At 42.3% G+C, this 18,705-nt stretch overlaps 1 protein-coding gene across 17 annotated transcripts in view; it reads left to right on the top strand.

Annotated features, from left to right (window-relative positions):
- Mybpc1 (myosin binding protein C1) overlaps positions 1–18,705 on the top strand; it is an 85,912-nt gene that overhangs the window by 26,369 nt on the left and 40,838 nt on the right. For 7 of the 17 annotated variants that reach the window (XM_063263766.1, XM_008765249.4, XM_008765250.4 and 4 more), the window contains 8 exons: positions 3,504–3,542; positions 4,465–4,500; positions 6,185–6,298; positions 8,051–8,199; positions 8,930–9,047; positions 10,743–10,794; positions 12,867–12,923; positions 17,990–18,156. In XM_063263766.1, coding sequence (XP_063119836.1) covers positions 3,504–3,542; positions 4,465–4,500; positions 6,185–6,298; positions 8,051–8,199; positions 8,930–9,047; positions 10,743–10,794; positions 12,867–12,923; positions 17,990–18,156 — 732 coding nt within the window. The remainder of the gene's footprint in view (positions 1–3,503; positions 3,543–4,464; positions 4,501–6,184; positions 6,299–8,050; positions 8,200–8,929; positions 9,048–10,742; positions 10,795–12,866; positions 12,924–17,989; positions 18,157–18,705) is intronic. The other 10 variants (XM_063263768.1, XM_008765256.4, XM_008765257.4 and 7 more) reach the window with 2 other exon arrangements.

Genomic DNA, 18,705 nt, shown 5'->3' with positions numbered 1-18,705 from the left:
CAAGCTGTCCAAAATAAATCTCTCTCATAACTTAAGCAGAAGTCTCCCGTCCTCCTCCTGGAATGAGTGTGACTGGCACATGAGGAAATGAGTCAGCAGATATTCTAAGCTGCTCTCCTGACGAATGCAATTTCTTTAAAGAACCATTAATTCGTTTTCTTCATTTAGGTTTCTTTTTAACAGTACCCTGGTGCTTTTTACTCACACGCTTAAATATATTTAAGAAATTTACCTCTAGACATTGTTTTAGTAACGGTTTTATTGCTGTGAAGGGACACCACGACCACACAACTCTTATAAAAGCAAACATTTAATTGGGGCTGGCTTACGGTTTTAGAGGTTTAGTCCATTATCATCACGGAGGGGAAACATGACAGCTTGCGAGCAGACATAGTGCTGGGGGAACTGAGAGTTCTTTATCATGATCCACAGGCAGCATAAGGAGACTACATACCGGGTTAGGGATTTAGCTCAGTGGTAGAGCGCTTGCCTAGCAAGTGCAAGGCCCTGGGTTCGGTCCCCAGCTCTGAAAAAAAAAAAAAAAAAGTTAAATCGGAAGGAGACTACATACCACACTGGGGGTAGCTTGAGCATATGAGACTTCAAAGCCCACTCCCACACTGACACACTTCCTCCAGCAAGGCCACACTCATTCCAGCAAAGCCACACCCACTCCAGCAAGGCCACACCCACTCCAACGAGACCACACCCACTCCAGCAAAGCCATGCCCACTCCAACGAGGCCACACCTACTCCAGCAAGGCCACGCCCACTCCAATGAGGCCACACCCACTCCAGCAAGGCCATTCCTCCAAATAGTGGTAACCCCTGTCAACCAAGCATTCCTATTCGAACCATCACAGGCATCACTCAACCAATCGTCTGCAGAAATGCCTCATACTTTTCCTTTATTTTTACTGTGTGTTCTTTTTTTTTTTTTTTTTTTTTTTTTTGGAGCTGGGGACCGAACCCAGGGCCTTGCGCTTCCTAGGTAAGCGCTCTACCACTGAGCTAAATCCCCAGCCCCCTTACTGTGTGTTCTAATGCTATTGAGAACATGTCTTACAGGCTCTGTGATGGCCGTATTGAGAGCAGAGCTTACCCACAACCCAGAGGGCTCATGTGTACCTCACTGAGATCCGAGGTGGTGAGCATGACTGAATCCTCTGTCTCCTCTGACGTCTTCCTGGGAAACTTCAGTTGGTTAGCCAGCATTGCCATGACTCTACAACTACTGTTTTCCCATGACCTAGAGATAAACAAGGTCAGCTTTGTTAAACTGCCCTTCTGTGTGGCTAGGGGACACAGCCTGCCGCCTGCAGACTCAGTCTTCAAGTGTATCGTAGTCTAGTAAACCCTACAGGGAATGTTAGCATTTTCATCAACATCATGGTCGCTTTTAAGGAGGGAGGAAGGTAGTGTGACTTCCATATTATATTGTTTCCTTTGTCTTTTTCTTTTTCTTTAATTTTTAAGATTCTATCTCAGTAACCATGTGGTGTCTCCAGCAGTCACATGGTGGCTCACAACCATCTGTAATGGGATCTAATGCCCTCTTCTGGTGTGTCTGAAGACAGCAACAGTGTACTCATATACATTTTTTTTAAAGGCTCTATCTTTTGTATAAATAACATTGAATGTCATAGAACCTAAAAGGTTCACATAGTTTCTTCCCAACAACAGAGTCTGCTTTTAATGGTAGATAAGAAAAAGTTTTCTTTTTCATCCAATTCAATTGAACTCAACCAGGCCAGCATTGGAGAGTTTAAGATTAGATTTTTTTTTCTTTTTTCTTTTTTTCGGGGCTGGGGACCGAACCCAGGACCTTGCGCTTCCTAGGCAAGCGCTTTACCACTGAGCCAAATCCCCAACCCCGATTTTTTTTTTTTAAGATTTATTTTATTTATATGAGTACGCTGTAGCTGTCAGACACACCAGAAGAGGGCTTCGGATCTTATTACGGATGGTTGTGAGCCACCATGTGGTTGTTGGAAACTGAACTCAGGACCTCTGGAAGGGCAGTCGGTGCTCTTAACCACTGAGCTACCTCACCAGTCCCAAGGTTAGATTTTTCAACATCCAAGGTCCATCATAGAGATGAGGACTAGTAATCCCAGCTCTCAGGACACTGAGGCAGGAAGATTTCCAGTTTAAGACTCGTAACTTCCAGGCCATCTCTCTCCTTATAGTTCAGAAGCAGCTATAGATGTACAGTTTGGGGAATGTTAATGAAGAGATTATCAAAGGGAAATGAGCTTAAGAAATACATTGTGTCATGTCTACTCCTGGTGCACCTGAACTCACCATGGGCTTCAGCATACGTGCCAGTGAACACGCAAAAAAACCCAACACAACAAAATATAAACACCCAGTCCAGCATTTTCCAGCCTTCTTTGGTCACTAAAGTCTTCCACTGAACAAGCCCGAGTTTTCTACCAGGTGAATCTCCTCCTGAGTTTTGAAGTAATAAGCAGTGGGGTGTCTCTATGCCCTCTGTTTTAATATTTTGTTTAAAGAAATGGTAAGATTTATGCCTGGTTGAAAGTAACATAAAGCCTAGTATTTGCTGTAAATGTTTGAGTAGCTCACACAAAGGCCTACCTTCTTGGTAATTGTTAAACTGCTTGTAGTAGACATTCTGTGCATGTGGATTTCTGTATCCTGTGTATGAGGTCACCTAGGCTCCTCTGAAGTCTTATGTTGAAAAGCGGACGATGTGTATTACTTATTCACACCATAGCCTGCATGCTTTGGGAAGGAAGGGTCAGAGTCCTCAATACTGCACATGTAAAGCACATGTAAAGTGTGTGTCACTGCACAGGCATGTCAGGAAGGGGCACACTTCTGTGTCCCTCTGAGCAGGTAAGTACTATACAACGTATTTTGCAATTTGTAAATTTGCACGAGTGATTTTTGAATCATGTAGTGCCGGAAGCACCAAGACAATCTTGGGGAAGTGGCCGTAAAGTTATGGAGATGATTATCACCAAACTTAATAAAACTGATTAATTTATTATATTCAACAACTTGAGTTTTGGCTTCTTAAATATAGACTCTGGGAAACTCTGGGGTTTGCTGAGTAGAAGCAAGCTCTCAAACAGTCCCTGAAAGCTTGTGTGTCAGGATCTAGAGGAGAATGATGTATGAATAACAGCTGCCTTTGATTTCAGCTATGAAATAAAAAAACCTTGGAAACCCCCTCCACCATTTTCCCATTTGTGATTTACAGTCACAAAACGTCTGGCAAAGTTCCATTTAAAAAAGAAATCTGTTTCCATTTGAACCATCCAACTCTCACGCCCTTTTTTATATTCTCCTTCTGTTTGGTTTGGTTTTTGTCCATGCTCTCAAAGGTTACCTGCAGGTACGACGTCTCCTATGGCTCACTCAGCAGTCGAAAATGCTCTGTGTAGTCTCTCTCTTCTTTTCCAGACTCCTCTTCCCCAGGTTACTTGGATGAAGTTCTTTCTTCCTTGACTTTTTCCTCCTGTTTCTTGTTTCAGAGGAAGATGAGGCCTCTCCGCCGAGTGCCCTGCCTCCAGGTTAGGATGACTCCCCGACCCAACTTTGAACTCATTAATTCATTGGCCTACTGTAGAAGCAAAGAATCAGAGGAGAAAGAGGGGGAACATTGGTCTTAATAATGATTTCCATGAGAAACTCCTGGAAAGAAAGATTTTTCTAGCCAGGTGTGGTAGTAAACACCCATAATTCCAGTACTGGGGAGACTGAGGCAGGAGGATCTCAAGGTCAGAACAACAGCAGGGGCTAAAGAGTGGGTTCAAGACCAGCCTGAATCATCTGGTGATACTGTTGAAAGGAGAAAGAGAAAGAGAAAGAGAGAGAGAGAGAGAGAGAGAGAGAGAGAGAGAGAGAGAAGGAAGGGAGGGAAGGAAGGGAGGAAGGAAGGAAAGAAAGAAAGGGAGAAAGGAAGAAAGAAAGAAAGAAAGAAAGAAAGAAAGAAGGAAAGAAAGAAAGAAAGAAAGAAAGAAAGAAAGGAGAGAGGGAGGGAGAGAAGGAAGAAAGGAGAGAGGGAGGGAAGAAAGGAAGTAAGAAAATCTTGGATATGATTATTTTAGGGATGAAATGTTTATCATCCATTTTCACCTATATATCCCTATTATTTATATTTTTAAATTATATTATTGCTCTTAAGGAGGGCCGATTCCTAACAGAGTCCTTCATAGTTGGGATTCTACTGGTTTTCCACTCACACCAGTTTGTAGTTTTCTTTCTCTCTAACCAAAAGAGATAGGGTTTAGGAGTGCCCCAAGAAGTTTGCAGCCGGGGTTGGGGATTTAGCTCAGTGGTAGAGCGTTTGCCTAGCAAACGCAAGGCCCTGGGTTCGGTCCCCAGCTCCGGAAAAAAAGAAAAAAGAAAAAAAAAAAAAAAGAAGTTTGCAGCCACCCTACTTCCCTCCTTCCTCCACTCTCCTGCATCCTCCAAATCATACTTTCCTTTCAGGTTTGGGTAGTCGGGCCCTGGAGAGAAAAGATTCAGGTGAGCAAACACATCTGGACGAGATATCCGGACCCCAAGCTTATACAAGCACTAATGACTCTTTCCTGGGGCTGTATTGATTCTAATCCTTGTTCCATTCAGTTTGTAGCTTTTACAGCAACCTTTTGTTACATTTCCCCATAGAAGAGAACTAATGTGTTGAAAGACAATTAACTTTTGCATGACACACTGCACACCTTCAAGGATTCAGCCACATGTGACACAGACGTCCTTGATACATCCTAATGTCATTTCTTTTTCTTTTTCTTTTTTTTTCGGAGCTGGGTACCAAACCCAGGGCCTTGCGCTTGCTAGGCAAGCGCTCTACCACAGAGCTAAATCCCTAATCCCCCTAATGTCATTTTTAACACCGAACAAATAGCCAGAGATCAGTCTCCACTCCGGGGATGTGGGGAGTTATAATTTACATCTGTGTAGAATTGTAAATATAACTGTTAAAAACATCTTCAAACATATGCCGTGGGCTGTAACTACGATTCTAAGGTTATTTGATCTTTCATTCATTTAATAATCTGGTCCCATCACTGGCTGCTTAAGAACCAGCCAGTGCCACAGGCACTGCCCATATAGAGTGAGCACACCAAGAAAAATTTCTTGTCCTCATAACCCTTACATGGATGATCACCACTCAATACTAGTGTTAACATCACAGACACAGCACATGACTTTAACCTTAACTCGGGAATTAAGAATGCGTAATCAAGTGACTACTTGACTTAACCTCTCATTGTGGGTAAGAATTCTTAGCCATGAGCATGACTGACTCACGGAAACTAAAACAATTAAATGTGTACCTCCCTTCTTTTCATGAAACATGAACAAGGACAGAGTTGTTGACTGGGACATTTCCCCTCAGTTATCAAGTGCCAACCACCGAACTCTGCCTGCATTGGCTCGGAGAGGGAACATCACCACAGTCCCCTGCTACCCTCTCCAGATGCCCTCACTGGAGTTAACTGCTGACCCCTGTCAACTTCCCATCTCCTTGCAGACTAGAAAATACAAAGCAGGCTTCTCTTTCAGCTTGTCTCTCTTTATGGGGAAGCTTCGACCACCTTCTCCTCTACTCTAGCTTTTTGTTTGTTTGGTTTTGTATTTTTCTTCCTTGCAGGTCAACTTTACTGCTCTTTACATCCTGCAGGTCAGGACCCTGTAACTTACCTCTACTGTAATTTCCCACTGAGGGAAGCAGCAAGGAACCTAGAAGTAGGAAGCCAGGCTTGGTTCTCTGATTTATGCTGGGCGGTTTACCTTTAAAGTGACCCACCCTTTGCTTTCTCCGGGTTCTGTGGTGTGGATTTGACCTTTGAGTTAGCCATGGGGAATGACACCTTAATTTCTGTGTGAATTTCACTGCCACCGTCTAGATAATTGGGAACAGTGAGAATGCCAAGAAGAGCGTACAACTTATCTGACAAGCTTTACTATTCCAGGAATTAGAAAACGTTCCTCTGTCGGCCCATGGAAGACCCATCCCTGTGAGAATGAGAATCTGTCCCTCTTTACTGGTGGTTGGCGGGGGGATGAGGGAATGCTGTCATTTTTATCTAGGTTTACTGAGCAAGACCAAGACTCAGCATGGAGGAGAGCAGCAAACACAGGTAAGCGAACCTGAGGAGACTCTGGCCCCGAAATGATCCTGTGTCTTCCTGTCTGCTTCCAGAATGGTCTCTTGGTGAGTCACCTGCTGGCGGGGAGGAGCAGGACAAACAGAATGCCAACTCACAGCTGTCCACCCTGTTTGTTGAAAAACCGCAAACCGGATCGGTGAAAGTCGGTGAGTATTGACCCGGAATCCCACCCGTTTCCACACATCACAAAGTAAGTCACTTTAACATGAGACTTCAGTGGCCGTGAGACCATTCATCGTCTTCATGCTATTCCAAAATATTGTCATTACCCCCAGGAGATTTGGCATCCCATTACTCCATTGCCCCCTCCCCCATTCCCTAATCCTGTCTCCACCCCATGGAAAACCTACCATGTTTATTTTATACAAAAGGAATAATTGTGTAACTCATGGCCCTGTGGCATTTGGATTCTTTTGATTAGCATAATATTTCTGAGGTCCACGTCCAATGATTTAGCAATAGTCTACTGTGCATGAATTCTATACCATGCATTGTATAACCCCAGAAGATAGATGATGGTTATTGTAGTCATTCCTACCACACAGGGGCTCAATGTCTGGACCCTAGAGCCAACTTGATTGGGTCTGAAATGTTGGTTCTGTTTCTTGCTAGTAGGGCAGAGCATTCAGCCTTGTTACACCTCAGTTTCTCCTTGTGTAAAATGAGAACGAGTAATGAGACCTGCCCCTGAAGCTCTGAAGACTGGTGTCTGCTGTCACCATGTCAGGACTCACCCCAGAAGGTGCTTAGGGTGCCCACAACCCTGTACCTGTACCAGATGAGCTTTGCAGTGTGACTCAAGGGCAGCTGGCCAGACAGATGTTACAGATGTGGCAATTTTTATTCAAAAATGTTCATTACATAACATACTATCAGATTGTCCCCGAGACAGTATACCCGTTTGAATCCACATAAATTATAGCCTGAAGACAGGAGCAGACAGGAGGATTTAGCCAAGCCGATAACCACAAAAGCCACATGCCGTGAAGGAAATAGAAAGCGCAGAGATAGGGGAGAACTGAGGAGCTTCGGCCTTTTAATTTAGCAAATTCTGATGGCTGGAATCAGATGGATACCAACCAGACATTGTACAAGTGAGCATATAGCTAACTATATCCCAGAATTCCTTCCTTCAGGCCTAGTATACAAGCAGAAATGTTGGCTCCCTGTATGTTCTGGTAAGAAACCGAGATACCGGGCCACTGGCCAAGGTGCTTCTGATGTCCCCAGGGTCTAATCGGTGACTCCGTGGTCACTTCAAGTCGCCCCAAGGAGATCAGTTTACCTCAGTCAGAACCCTACGATAACAGTCATCCAACCCATCATCTTGAATAATACGGACATGCATTTCTTCTGTGGTTTTTTTTTTATTCCACATACATGCAAATCCACGTATAAAGATTTCTTTCCAGCCATTTCTTCATTCCTTCTTTTCTGATTCAAAGTGTTCAAATGAACTGGGGAGATGACTCAGGAGTAGAGCAGTGTCTAGCATGCACGAGGCTTCGGTTCAGTCATCAGTGAGATTTGTATATATAAATATAAAAATAACTATAAAAATTAGTATAGATTACTGAATATATATTATCTTACATAATATATTACTTAGTAAAAACTATAGACACAGACTTACATGCATACGTACATGAATACATACACACACACACACACACACACACACACACACACATGCATACATAGAAAGTTCTAAAGCAGATCAGATAGATTTTCCTAACACGTCAAGGACACTTACCCCCAAAGCATGACGACTCATCACGCCACTGTAAACACATGAGCCCTGCTCTATACAGAGCAGAGCTGCATCAACTCCTTTCAGCTGAAAGCAAGACAAACCGCAGTTTCTAAATCCCAGATTAAATCCTCTGTGCTTACTCTAGGTGCAAACATCACCTTTATAGCCAAAGTTAAGGCTGAAGATCTTCTTAGGAAACCCACTGTCAAATGGTTCAAGGGGAAATGGATGGACCTTGCCAGCAAAGCAGGGAAACACCTGCAGCTGAAGGAGACCTTCGAGAGGCAAACTCGGGTATGGTCCCGAACCCTGGCTCATCCCTTCCTGGGGGGTAGGAAGATATTTCAGGCTCCCTCATGGTTTTTCCCCCTAGGGAATATATTTCTATTCACCCCCAGATATCAGACATCAAAGACAATGTCATCAAAGAAAAGATCCCATCCAAATTCGGCCAATGAATCCATTGGGGTTATTTCTAGGAGCAAGGCGTTAGCTGCAGCATCATGAGAAAATCGGGAGCTACATGGTGAAATGCCTTGCCCCAGCGTGGACAATGATTCGTAAAAGCTGTATCACCAAGTCTTCTAACTTACAGACAACTCCACCTCTGCAGATTACCCTCTTCCTCAGTAACTGTTTACTGCTTGTGTAACCACGGGGAGGGGCCTTGTGAGCCTTATGGGTTTTATGAGCCTTGTGAGTCTCCCCATTCTCTCCATGAGGGAATGTTAAGAAGGTTTCATCTTGTGATTGGCTCCTGCTGGCGATTCCTGGCTACCCTGATACAAAATGGCAACAATCAGGTTCAACCCAAAGGAAATAGCTATTTGTCTACACCCTGTTGCAACTGTCTTGCTGTGTCTACAAGCTGTGAGACACATTCACCCTTCTAGACGGAGACCCACGTTTGGATATATAGTCCTATCTTTATACCAATACTGAGAAGTTTGTTAAGGTAGGGGAGCCCCTATCTCAGCCTGACGTCAAGGTCAGTCTAAGTATGTCTGGACGCTTTTTGTTACAGATATACACATTTGAAATGCAGATCATCAAGGCCAAAGAGAACTATGCAGGAAATTACAGGTGTGAGGTCACCTACAAGGATAAATTTGACAGCTGTTCATTTGATCTTGAAGTACATGGTAAGAGAGCCATCTTGCTTGGATAAATGTGATATTTTTACGAGGTGGGAAGGGTTGAGGAAGAGATTTCTGTAATGCTCTCAGATTTGGATTTTTTTTTTATTTAATTGGCACTCAAGATTGTGTTTTTCTGATTGTGGTGTATTTAGTAAGCCCAATGAAGCGGTCTTGTCTCTTGCTATCAATATTCCTTCAGTCCCCCAGAGAAGGGTGATACTGTTCTTCTAATGATTTTTATCTGTTGCATGGGTCCCTTTCCCACTGAACTTTGATGATTAGTCTATACAAGGATGTCAGGATGCCAGGCTAGAGGTATTCTCTTATAGTAACTAATGTCACATGACAGACATTCTCAGCCCATGGGTTCTGTGCACTGCCCAAAGAAAACACAATATGGATAAAGGTTAGGGTACACTGAGGTGGAATGAAGGCCCCCACCCCTTTTGTAAATGTTCTGAACTGAGGATGAGTTCATCCAAGTGAGATGTGGCCACACAGAGGAAGCAAAGCAGGTATTGTTTTAAATGGGATTCATTGCATGACAGGAATTGAGTTTTAGGAAGCAATCCTTTCTGGAGAACCTACTGTTTGTTGCACATTTACAGTGATGTCATTAGTCAGGAGTACCGCACTTCAAGTCGGATCCCTCTGGAGCAGGGTAGCAAGGATTATGAAGACTCCAGAAACCACACCCTGTCCTACTTGAGTGTGTGGATATAGGGAGTCAGCCGTGGCTCAGTGCCCAGAACAGAAGAGCGGCACACAGAAGGAAAGAAAAACCCTTTCCTGCAGTCAAACACTACTTAGATTAAAAAGAATGAGGAGGTAAACTTTGTCCTCACATTAGGATGAGCTCTTCCAGGAAATTATGTAGACAAGCTGGTATGAAAGGTGCCTGGACCACAGGAGAGAGTCAGGATGACTACTGCAAGTTTGGGGCCAGCCTGATTTATAGAGTAAGTTCCAGAGCAGATAGAGCAATGGAATAAAACTGTCACTAAAATATGAGAATAAAGGAAGGAAGGAAGGAAGGAAGGAAGGAAGGAAGGAAGGAAGGAAGGAAGGGAAGGAGGGAGGGAGGGAGGGAGGGAGAAAAAAGGAAGGTAGAGGGAGGGACAGAAAGAAAGGGAAGGAAGGGAGGGAGAAAAGGGAGGGAGGGAGGGAGAAAAAGGAGGGAGGGAGGAAGGAAGGAAGGAAGGCAGGCAGGCAAGCCAATGACCTGGAAAGGCCATGAAGTTCTCGTTCTTTACAAGATGTCAGATGTCAAGCAGATACAAAATGATCATGGGTCCCTCGCTGTAAGGACCTCTAGTACCCAATGGGGCTGCATCACACCAGCCAGGCATGTTCAAGAGTCTCCTGGGAAAGTTTTTCAGAATTCTGATATTTGGGCTTCCCTCCATGATAGTTCAAAAATCTCTATCAGGAAAGATCAGGTTGATGCATTTTAACAGTTCTTTCTGAAGTAGCTGGCAGGCAGGCAGAATGACAAGTTGCAGTTGAAGTCTCCCTGTTGGCCCTTCATTCAGAGGACAAGCGATGGTGATGTCTCAGTAGCTCAGCCACCCAGGGGGACAGCATCTCCTTTCACCTGATGCCTTTCGGTCTGGAGAAGCCTCCATAATTCATGACGATCTGAATACAAAATTGCCTTCCTAATTGTCATTCATTGTATTATTTTCTTTCTTTCCAAAGAATCTACTGGGACTACTCCAAACATTGACATCAGATCTGCCTTCAAAAGAAGGTAATCTCATAGCGGGGATCCAGATAGCTCTCATATAAAAGAAAGTCGTTGAAGGACTTTCCCTCCCTACGCCATAGTCAGGAAGTCCACTTCACCAAAGCCAAGTGTGTCATGTATTTAAAAGCTGTTATTTTATAAGAGCCATGAGCTTAGTACCCAACCAACCTTCTATCGATAATTTCTTGGGGAATTCTTGTTAGAGTGGTAACTCCATTTTGCAGTTGTCATGGCTGTCTTCGAGTATCCATCCACTGGGCAGTGACGTCATCCTTCGTCACCTTCTTTGCCACCAAAAGGCCAGAAGAGTCACAGGAAGAAACACTTCATACAGCACCAGCAAAGCCAGAGCAGGAAGCCTCTATTTATATTTCTTTCCATCAAGTATTAACTACAAAACCGGTTGCCATACCCCAATTACAATTAAGAAGTTACTTAGTAAAGCTAATACCGTAGACTGTTGGATTATCTGAAATAAATAACTGCTAGATCTGTTGGTGTTAAGAATGCTGAAGAAAGCAATAATTTTGACACCCATTTAATTGGTTTTTCTAGCTACCAAGACTGAAAAAAATCAGGGGTCAAGGAAGAAAAATTATATTTATTTATTTATTTTTTGCTAGCTTCTGAGAAATGCAACTACCTATTTCTCACCATTATGTTTACTGTCTGCACTCGGTGACGCCATGATATACATTTTTTTTTAATGAGGACAGATGTTTTATTCTTCTTAAAACTGACTCTACATACCCTTTTGTTGAATAAGACAAAGTTGTCCTAGAGAATCAAATTTGTGAACCCTTTACTGTAAACCAATGATTTTTGTCTGAGTAAAAAGATACACTTCCTGCCTAAAATATCAAGAAATACGATCTTTAGTGACTTTTGAAAAATATTATATATTACCCGATCAATTGATGATTATTTTTTAAAAGATCCTCAAACTTTCAAATTCTCTTCCTACCATCCCTCCCATCTTCCCTAAAGCTCCGTAATAAGCAGTAAACTGTTCTAAACATCTGTGGCACATGCAGCTATGTTAAGAGAGGGAGCTACAATTTTGTGCTCTGAAATCATAGAAATGTGTTTACTTCAAAAGGTCCTCCACCACCTGCTAACACGGAAACTTTGAAAATGCGTTAGTCGGCTTTAATTTCTAAAGCCCTACAGGTTAAACACACTGTTTTTAAACCCACAGACTCTTTCCTTAGAAGCTACAACTAACATCTATAAAGAGCAGGAAACAAAATCTCCATTAAAAATTAAACGTGTAAGTCCGTAGTTCTGTTTAAACGCCTGCAACTTCTTCTTAGAAAGTCAAGACCATGGCTGCAGGCCTGATTTGAGATGCATTTCTCCATAGGAAAAAAGCCTTAAGCAGTTCCTAAGAAAGAGTTCATTAGCAACTCAAGAGAGAGCATTTTTTTTTTTTAAACTTCATTTTAAAAGGTGCTAGCGAGAAAACCAAATGGCCCTGCAGCACAGGGCGGGTCTCTTCAAAGCCGAAAGAAATGCATCTTCTAGAAAGCTCAACAGTGAGTGAGTAGCTCCATTCGTAAGCTCTGTTGGTATCGCTTATCTGATTCATCTACTCACGGGCCTAAAGGATACCTTTAGATATAAGGCTGTGTGTGCCCTTATATGTCTGACAAGCAACACTTCCGCCTTCAAGCCAATCTCTGCCTTCCGTGGATAACAGAGATCGGCTGAAGTCCTTTGCTTTTCACACAGCTTTCCCTCCAGAGCCCCCAACTTGGCAAAAACAAAGTACTTTGCGTTGCTTGGCTTCAGAGCATTTGTGTTATCTGGTTTTTAACACAAATCCAAGCAGTTTCATACATATCTGCGATATCCACTGTGTACAACCATGCGGTAACACAAGCTCCTGATGCCCCCCTTTCCACAAGTACGTACTCCAAAAACGTGCAACGTCACTTGTGTGAAAAGGAATAGTTTGTGTTGATTTAGTCCTTGTGTGCCCGTCCAAGATTGCATATTCGTTCCCGTGTAGAGTGTTCACTGGGGGGAACTCATCTCCGTGTCTGCATTAAACCCTTTTCTTTTGTTAATGACAGTGGAGAAGGTCAAGAAGATGCAGGGGAGCTTGACTTTAGTGGTCTCCTGAAACGTAGGTGAGAACCAAGTGGCGCCGGGAGGCGCTGTGGCCTGGATCTTTCAGACCTACCCAGAGAAGTCAAATTTCAGCTGAATGCTTTTCAAAAGAAGTGTCATTTCTTAACATGCGTTCTGCTTATAGAACATAACAACCAACTAAGAGAGAGAGAAAGCGACAAGTACCTACTAATTTGGTGACGTTGATGCTTCCTAAGCTTCCTGCTTATGTGTTTGATGAGTTTTCTTATATTTTCTTAGTCCAGGGTGAGGAAATTTGATAACTGAGACATAAGGCTTAAATGCCTAGAAACAGCCAAGACCACATACGTTTCCGTTCCATGATTGGGTAAATCCAGCTTTTTTCCTACCTTTGATTTTCTTTTCTTTTCTTTTTTTTTTTTTTTTTTTTGATATTTGACTGAAAATGACAATTACACATTTTGGGGGGGAATGGTCTTTGCAAATGACTGATTCACTTTGATATATTATTTATTATTTATGACTCATATTTAGACATTATTGATTGGAAGGCATACTGATATTTCATAAGACACTACCTATATGAACAATTTTTTTCCCTAAGTATTTTTACTATGACACAGGGTTGATTATAAGATACACCCTCATTCCAGAGATGTTTAAATTGCCATCCTCCGGATTGACATTTTAGAAGTAACATAAACATAGTAGTGAGTTGAAATAAAATTATCACTCATAGATCTTGTGCAATAGAACATATAGACTAGCCACATGGATATTCAGCATATAACCATGATACAGGCTTTCTGTCCATATATGTACACATATAACATATAGTAGGGCTATATTATAAAAGTGTTATTTGTAGCTATAAGGCATTTTCTATAGTGGAAAAAAAACAAAAGAGGAAGTGTTATTCACAGGGACTATATTTTATCTAACAAATTTGTGAGTAGGCAGTAAACTTATTAGTTTTAATAATATTATAATTTTGGCATCAGTTTCCATTCAGTTTTTCAGATTTATCTTAAAAAGATCATTTTAGTCCTCTTCTTGACATTAGAGGAGCGTTAGTGTAAATGCTCTTCAAACATTGTGAATTCTTAAAAAAAGAAAGCAGACTTGTGTTCATAGTCTCAGTTTGGCTGGACGGCTTTTTTTCAAGTTAACGCAATGATGGTCTCAGTCAGAGCGCCCAGCATTATGGTTAAAAACAGTAAAGTTAATCTGTGTGATTTATTAATGATCAGTACTCATCAATGCACATGGTGACACCAAGCACATCGTTTTGATATCTCAATCATTAGTTTAAATAAGATTCATTAATTCCCCAAGTGCATTTAAAGCAACAGTACGGGAAGTGTCCTTAAGCGAGCCTCCGTCTCAAGTGAGAAGCCAAGGTCCTGAGACCCTGAGACACTTAAACGGAGTCACTCAGGAGCAGGTAGGGCAGAGGCCCAAATCCGAGTTTCTTTTCTTTCTTCTTTCTGGGTCAATATTATTCCTGTGGCTCCATGTTAGAAACAGCCCAAGTCTGCTCCCGAAGCTAACGTGCGTCACACTGTCAGCCACAAGGAAGCTTTTCTTCCCTTGTGTCAGCCACACAAGGAGGCACATGTGACCCAACTGAAAAATATCAACCGCTTTCTTCTCTGTAAACTAAAGCTAGGTAATGTCCTGAGAGCCAAAGCAGGATCTCATCCACAGAAAAGAATAAATACATATCTGGAGGATAGCAAGACAGACTTTTAAATCTCAACACCAAGGGGTAAATTACAGTCAAAAATTAAAAAATATAGTTTGGTATTAGTGATCACACTTTCTCCTTCTCTTCTTCCTCTTCTTCCTCCTCCTCCTCCTTTTCCTCTTCTTCCTCCTCTTCCTCCTCCTCTTCTCCTCCTCCTCTTCTTCTTTTAGTTTAAAACTTGAAAGTATATTGTGATTTTTTGCTAGAATTTTTTTTGTTTATTCAGTTTATATCCCAGTATCAGCCCCCCCCCCTTCGCATAGAACCTCTCCTCATTTATCATCCTCTTCTTCTTTGAGAAGGTATAGCTCTGCCCTAGTTATCACTTCTCCCCCCTTCTTGCTACCCCTTTCCCCCTCCCCACCCCATTAGGTTGTTGCAGGACCAGGTACAGCATCTCCCACTGAGGCCAGACAAAAACAGTCTGATTAGGGAAACCGGATCCACAGGCAGGCAGGCAGCAGATTCAGGAAGAGCCCCTGCTCTGTTGTTGGGGACCAAGCTGCTCCCCTGTTACATATGTGCAGGGACCCTTGGTCACACTTTCTTGACAGTGCAGAATTCATTAGATGGCTTTGATTAAGATGGGTGTCCTCCCTGAGGTGTATTTTCTACATATGTACCTGAGAAAGATAAAAGCTAACAGAATTGTAAAGATTAAATTAAATATAGAAGAACTGGATCATGGTAGATAGCAAAAGCCATGCACTTCCTTTTAATGCATTTGTCTTCATTCAAAGACCACACACACACACACACACACACACACACACACACACACACACACACATATACATACACACATACAGGCATGGATATATAAACACACACATGGTACACACATACAGGCATGGATATAAAAACACACACACGATCACACACACATAAATGCGTGTAATATGAACACATACAAGCACACATAAATGCATGCACACACGAGCACACAAGCATATAAACACACAGTCACACACATGCATGCAAGTGCACACACACACAGAAGTACTACAATCAGGATGTGATACCGTAAATTTAGTGCCACAATTTGATTTTAAAAGGAAAGGGGAAAAAAATTAACAGGCTGTTTCTACCAACAATTTGCACGGGGAAGGAAGAGGAATCGGATTACATAGCCCTAAGGATTAAGGGGGGAAACAAGTCTGAGAGAAAAGGGCAGCCACTATGTCCTCAGTTCTCATTTCCGTTACACCCTTTGATTAAGACTCTTATGGGTTGATCCCATAAGACTGTGTTCATTTAATGTACGCGTACTAACCCACCATAATAACCGTAAAGAGCTGTGTTCTTACTAGATTGTGATTGCATGCGTTCTCATTGTGGTCATGACACACGCTTACCCTCTGTGCTTCTCCAGAAGTATGAGGTAGAAACCCTATTGGAATAAATAGTAGAACCAGTGTCTGTGTACAGAAAGCTCTCCCTTTGCATATTAAAGGCAGCTTATTTCAATATACACTGGATGAATCGGGACTAATCTTTGGGGCAGTATTTCATTACGGGATTAGACCTTCATAAATACTTAGAAGCCTTATTCTACAAAGAATTTCTATAAACCTTTTGCGGTTCACTGGGACCATCGGTTTATAGAAATTTTTGATGTAGAAAAAAAGCACAGCAACCACTATACAGGTCTATCCCAACGATGGGAAGGAATCCCGAATCTGGATTCCTCTCCCGGCTGTGCTTCAGGTAGCCACGCAGCATCCTGAGCAGCCGCCATGATAAGTAGAGATACCACTGCAGAAGACAGCTTTGACCACCCAGACCTCCAAAATAAAGGCTTCTGTTTAAATTTGGGGGGTGAAGCAAAGCAATCGAAAAAGGAGAGGGAAAGGGGTCATCAACGATCACGTACAGACTTGGATAAGGAGCACAGTGGAAAAGTACATCTCCTCACACTTTAATAGAAGACAGAGAGGGTGGATGACTGTGAGTCCACTCTAGGAAAAAGTGAGCATTTTTACTGGTTCTCTCTGTAAATATCCACCTCGGGAACCTAGTATGTCTCGTTTCCTTGTGTCTCTTGTAGCTATTTAAATTACAATAAATACTGGGTGTGCCGCTTAGTGGGAGAGGCTAAGCTCTTAGGTTTGATTATCAACATCACATAAACTGGGCGAGGTGGCCAGTTTTTACACTACTATTTGTAATTTATTGACCAATTTTCCATAAAACCATATCCAAACCAGTCTTACTCATGGTAAGTGATAACTGTAATTTTTTTCAAACTAACCTAATTTAAAAAAAAATAGTCAGTTAACCTTAAACAAAATAGTCAGGACTATTTATCCCCCAAAGAAAATCAGTTTAAAGTATACTACACTCGGGGTTGGGGATTTAGCTCAGTGGTAGAGCGCTTGCCTAGAAAGCGCAAGGCCCTGGGTTCGGTCCCCAGCTCCGAAAAAAAAGAAAAAAAAACAAAAAAGTATACTACACTCGTTCAATAAAAAGCTCACTTCAGAGTTTTGGTTTTATTTTGTAATTTTGAAATAGGGGAGAGTTGTGTATTTTAACCTTTTTTTTTTCTGGACAGAATCTTATTATATCATCCCAGCCGGCCTGAAACTCCCTATGTTGACCAGGCTAGCCCCAAACTCACAAAGACCTATCTGCCTTTGTCTCTGAAGTTCCATAGTCACTTTTTCCTCTTCATGGTCTACACAGTCTTTGGTCAGTGACCAAGATTTGGGAGTCATATATTAATGTGGCAGAACAAATATTATTAGAAAAATCTAAAGGTTTGAAATACTGTCTCGATTATGTTCAATCAATTTATGTAGAATGGAATTTTTTTCTCCACCCAGAGCCAATTTTAAATCTTAATTCTTTGTTTTGTTTTGTTTTTCGATCTAGGGTTTCTCTGTGTAGCCATGGCTGTCCTGAAACTTTCTCTGTAGACCAGGCTGGCCTCAAACTCAGAGATCTGCCTGCCTCTGCTGGTCTTCAAGGTGTCTGCCACTATTCCGTGGCCTAAATCTTAATTCTTAATCCACTTTTCAAACTGAATCCACTACCCGCATGTGGGGTGAGATCTGTTTTCAAGTTTCTGAAGAATCTCACTTTACTTCTTGGCCTTTTGTCAAAACTCAAATGCAATCAGACTTTTAAAAAGGAAAGGAAAATATCTCAGGATTTGTCCTGACATCTCTGTTCCTCCTACAATTGGGTTTTGAACTGGAAAAGTAAAGGTCAAAGTGTATATATTTGATCTTCTACTCTCTGGAAGTTTCCCAAGACGTCAATTTGACTCAGTTGGTGTCTCTAAGCAGAACTCTTAGCATCATTGGTCTTTAGGAGCTAGGCCAGTTTCTAACCTAGATGACGGTTCTTCCGGGTTAGGGAGGTGAAACAGCAGGAGGAGGAGCCCGAGATAGACGTGTGGGAGCTGCTGAAAAATGCCAACCCAAACGAGTACGAGAAGATCGCTTTCCAGTACGGCATCACCGACCTGCGTGGCATGCTTAAGCGGCTCAAGCGCATGCGCAGGGTGGAAAAGAAGAGTGCAGGTGAGCATACCTGGGGGCGTGGCAGAGACCAGTCAGTCATCGCCCGCCTAGGACTGTGTGTCTCTGGTCTCATCCTATTAACTAACTCTAGGGTGAAGCTACAAGGGCTTGCAGGGGTTTACAATTCCTTTTATCCACTTTGGATTCGTGTAGAATAGTTCTCTGGTTGTGTTGGTAGTGTGTGCACGGCTCCCGGCTCGGTTTAACTAGCACATTGACAGTACCACAAATGCCACACAGGAAGTAAAGGATGTATCCCTGTGGCCTCTAGGAAACCCCCTGCCCCGCCTCCATTTATCCAGAATCATATCTCCCTCACTCTGTAGCTCCTGATTCTTCTTCAGACATTCAGACAAGGTTCTGTCTGCTTGCTTGCTTTCTTTCTTTCCTTCTTCCTTTCTTTCTTTCTTTTTTCCTTCTTTCTTTCCTTCTTCCTTTCTTTCTTCCTTCCTTCTTTCTTTCTTTCTTTCTTTCTTTCTTTCTTTCTTTCTTTCTTTCTTTCTTTCTTTCTTTCTTTCTTTCTTTCTTTCTTTCTTTCTTTCTTTCTCT

The sequence above is a fragment of the Rattus norvegicus genome, chromosome 7, assembly GCF_036323735.1.
Source record: "Rattus norvegicus strain BN/NHsdMcwi chromosome 7, GRCr8, whole genome shotgun sequence".
Lineage (NCBI taxonomy): Eukaryota > Metazoa > Chordata > Mammalia > Rodentia > Muridae > Rattus > Rattus norvegicus.
Note: the sequence above shows the minus strand (reverse complement) of the source record. Positions and strands in the feature narration are given on the sequence as shown.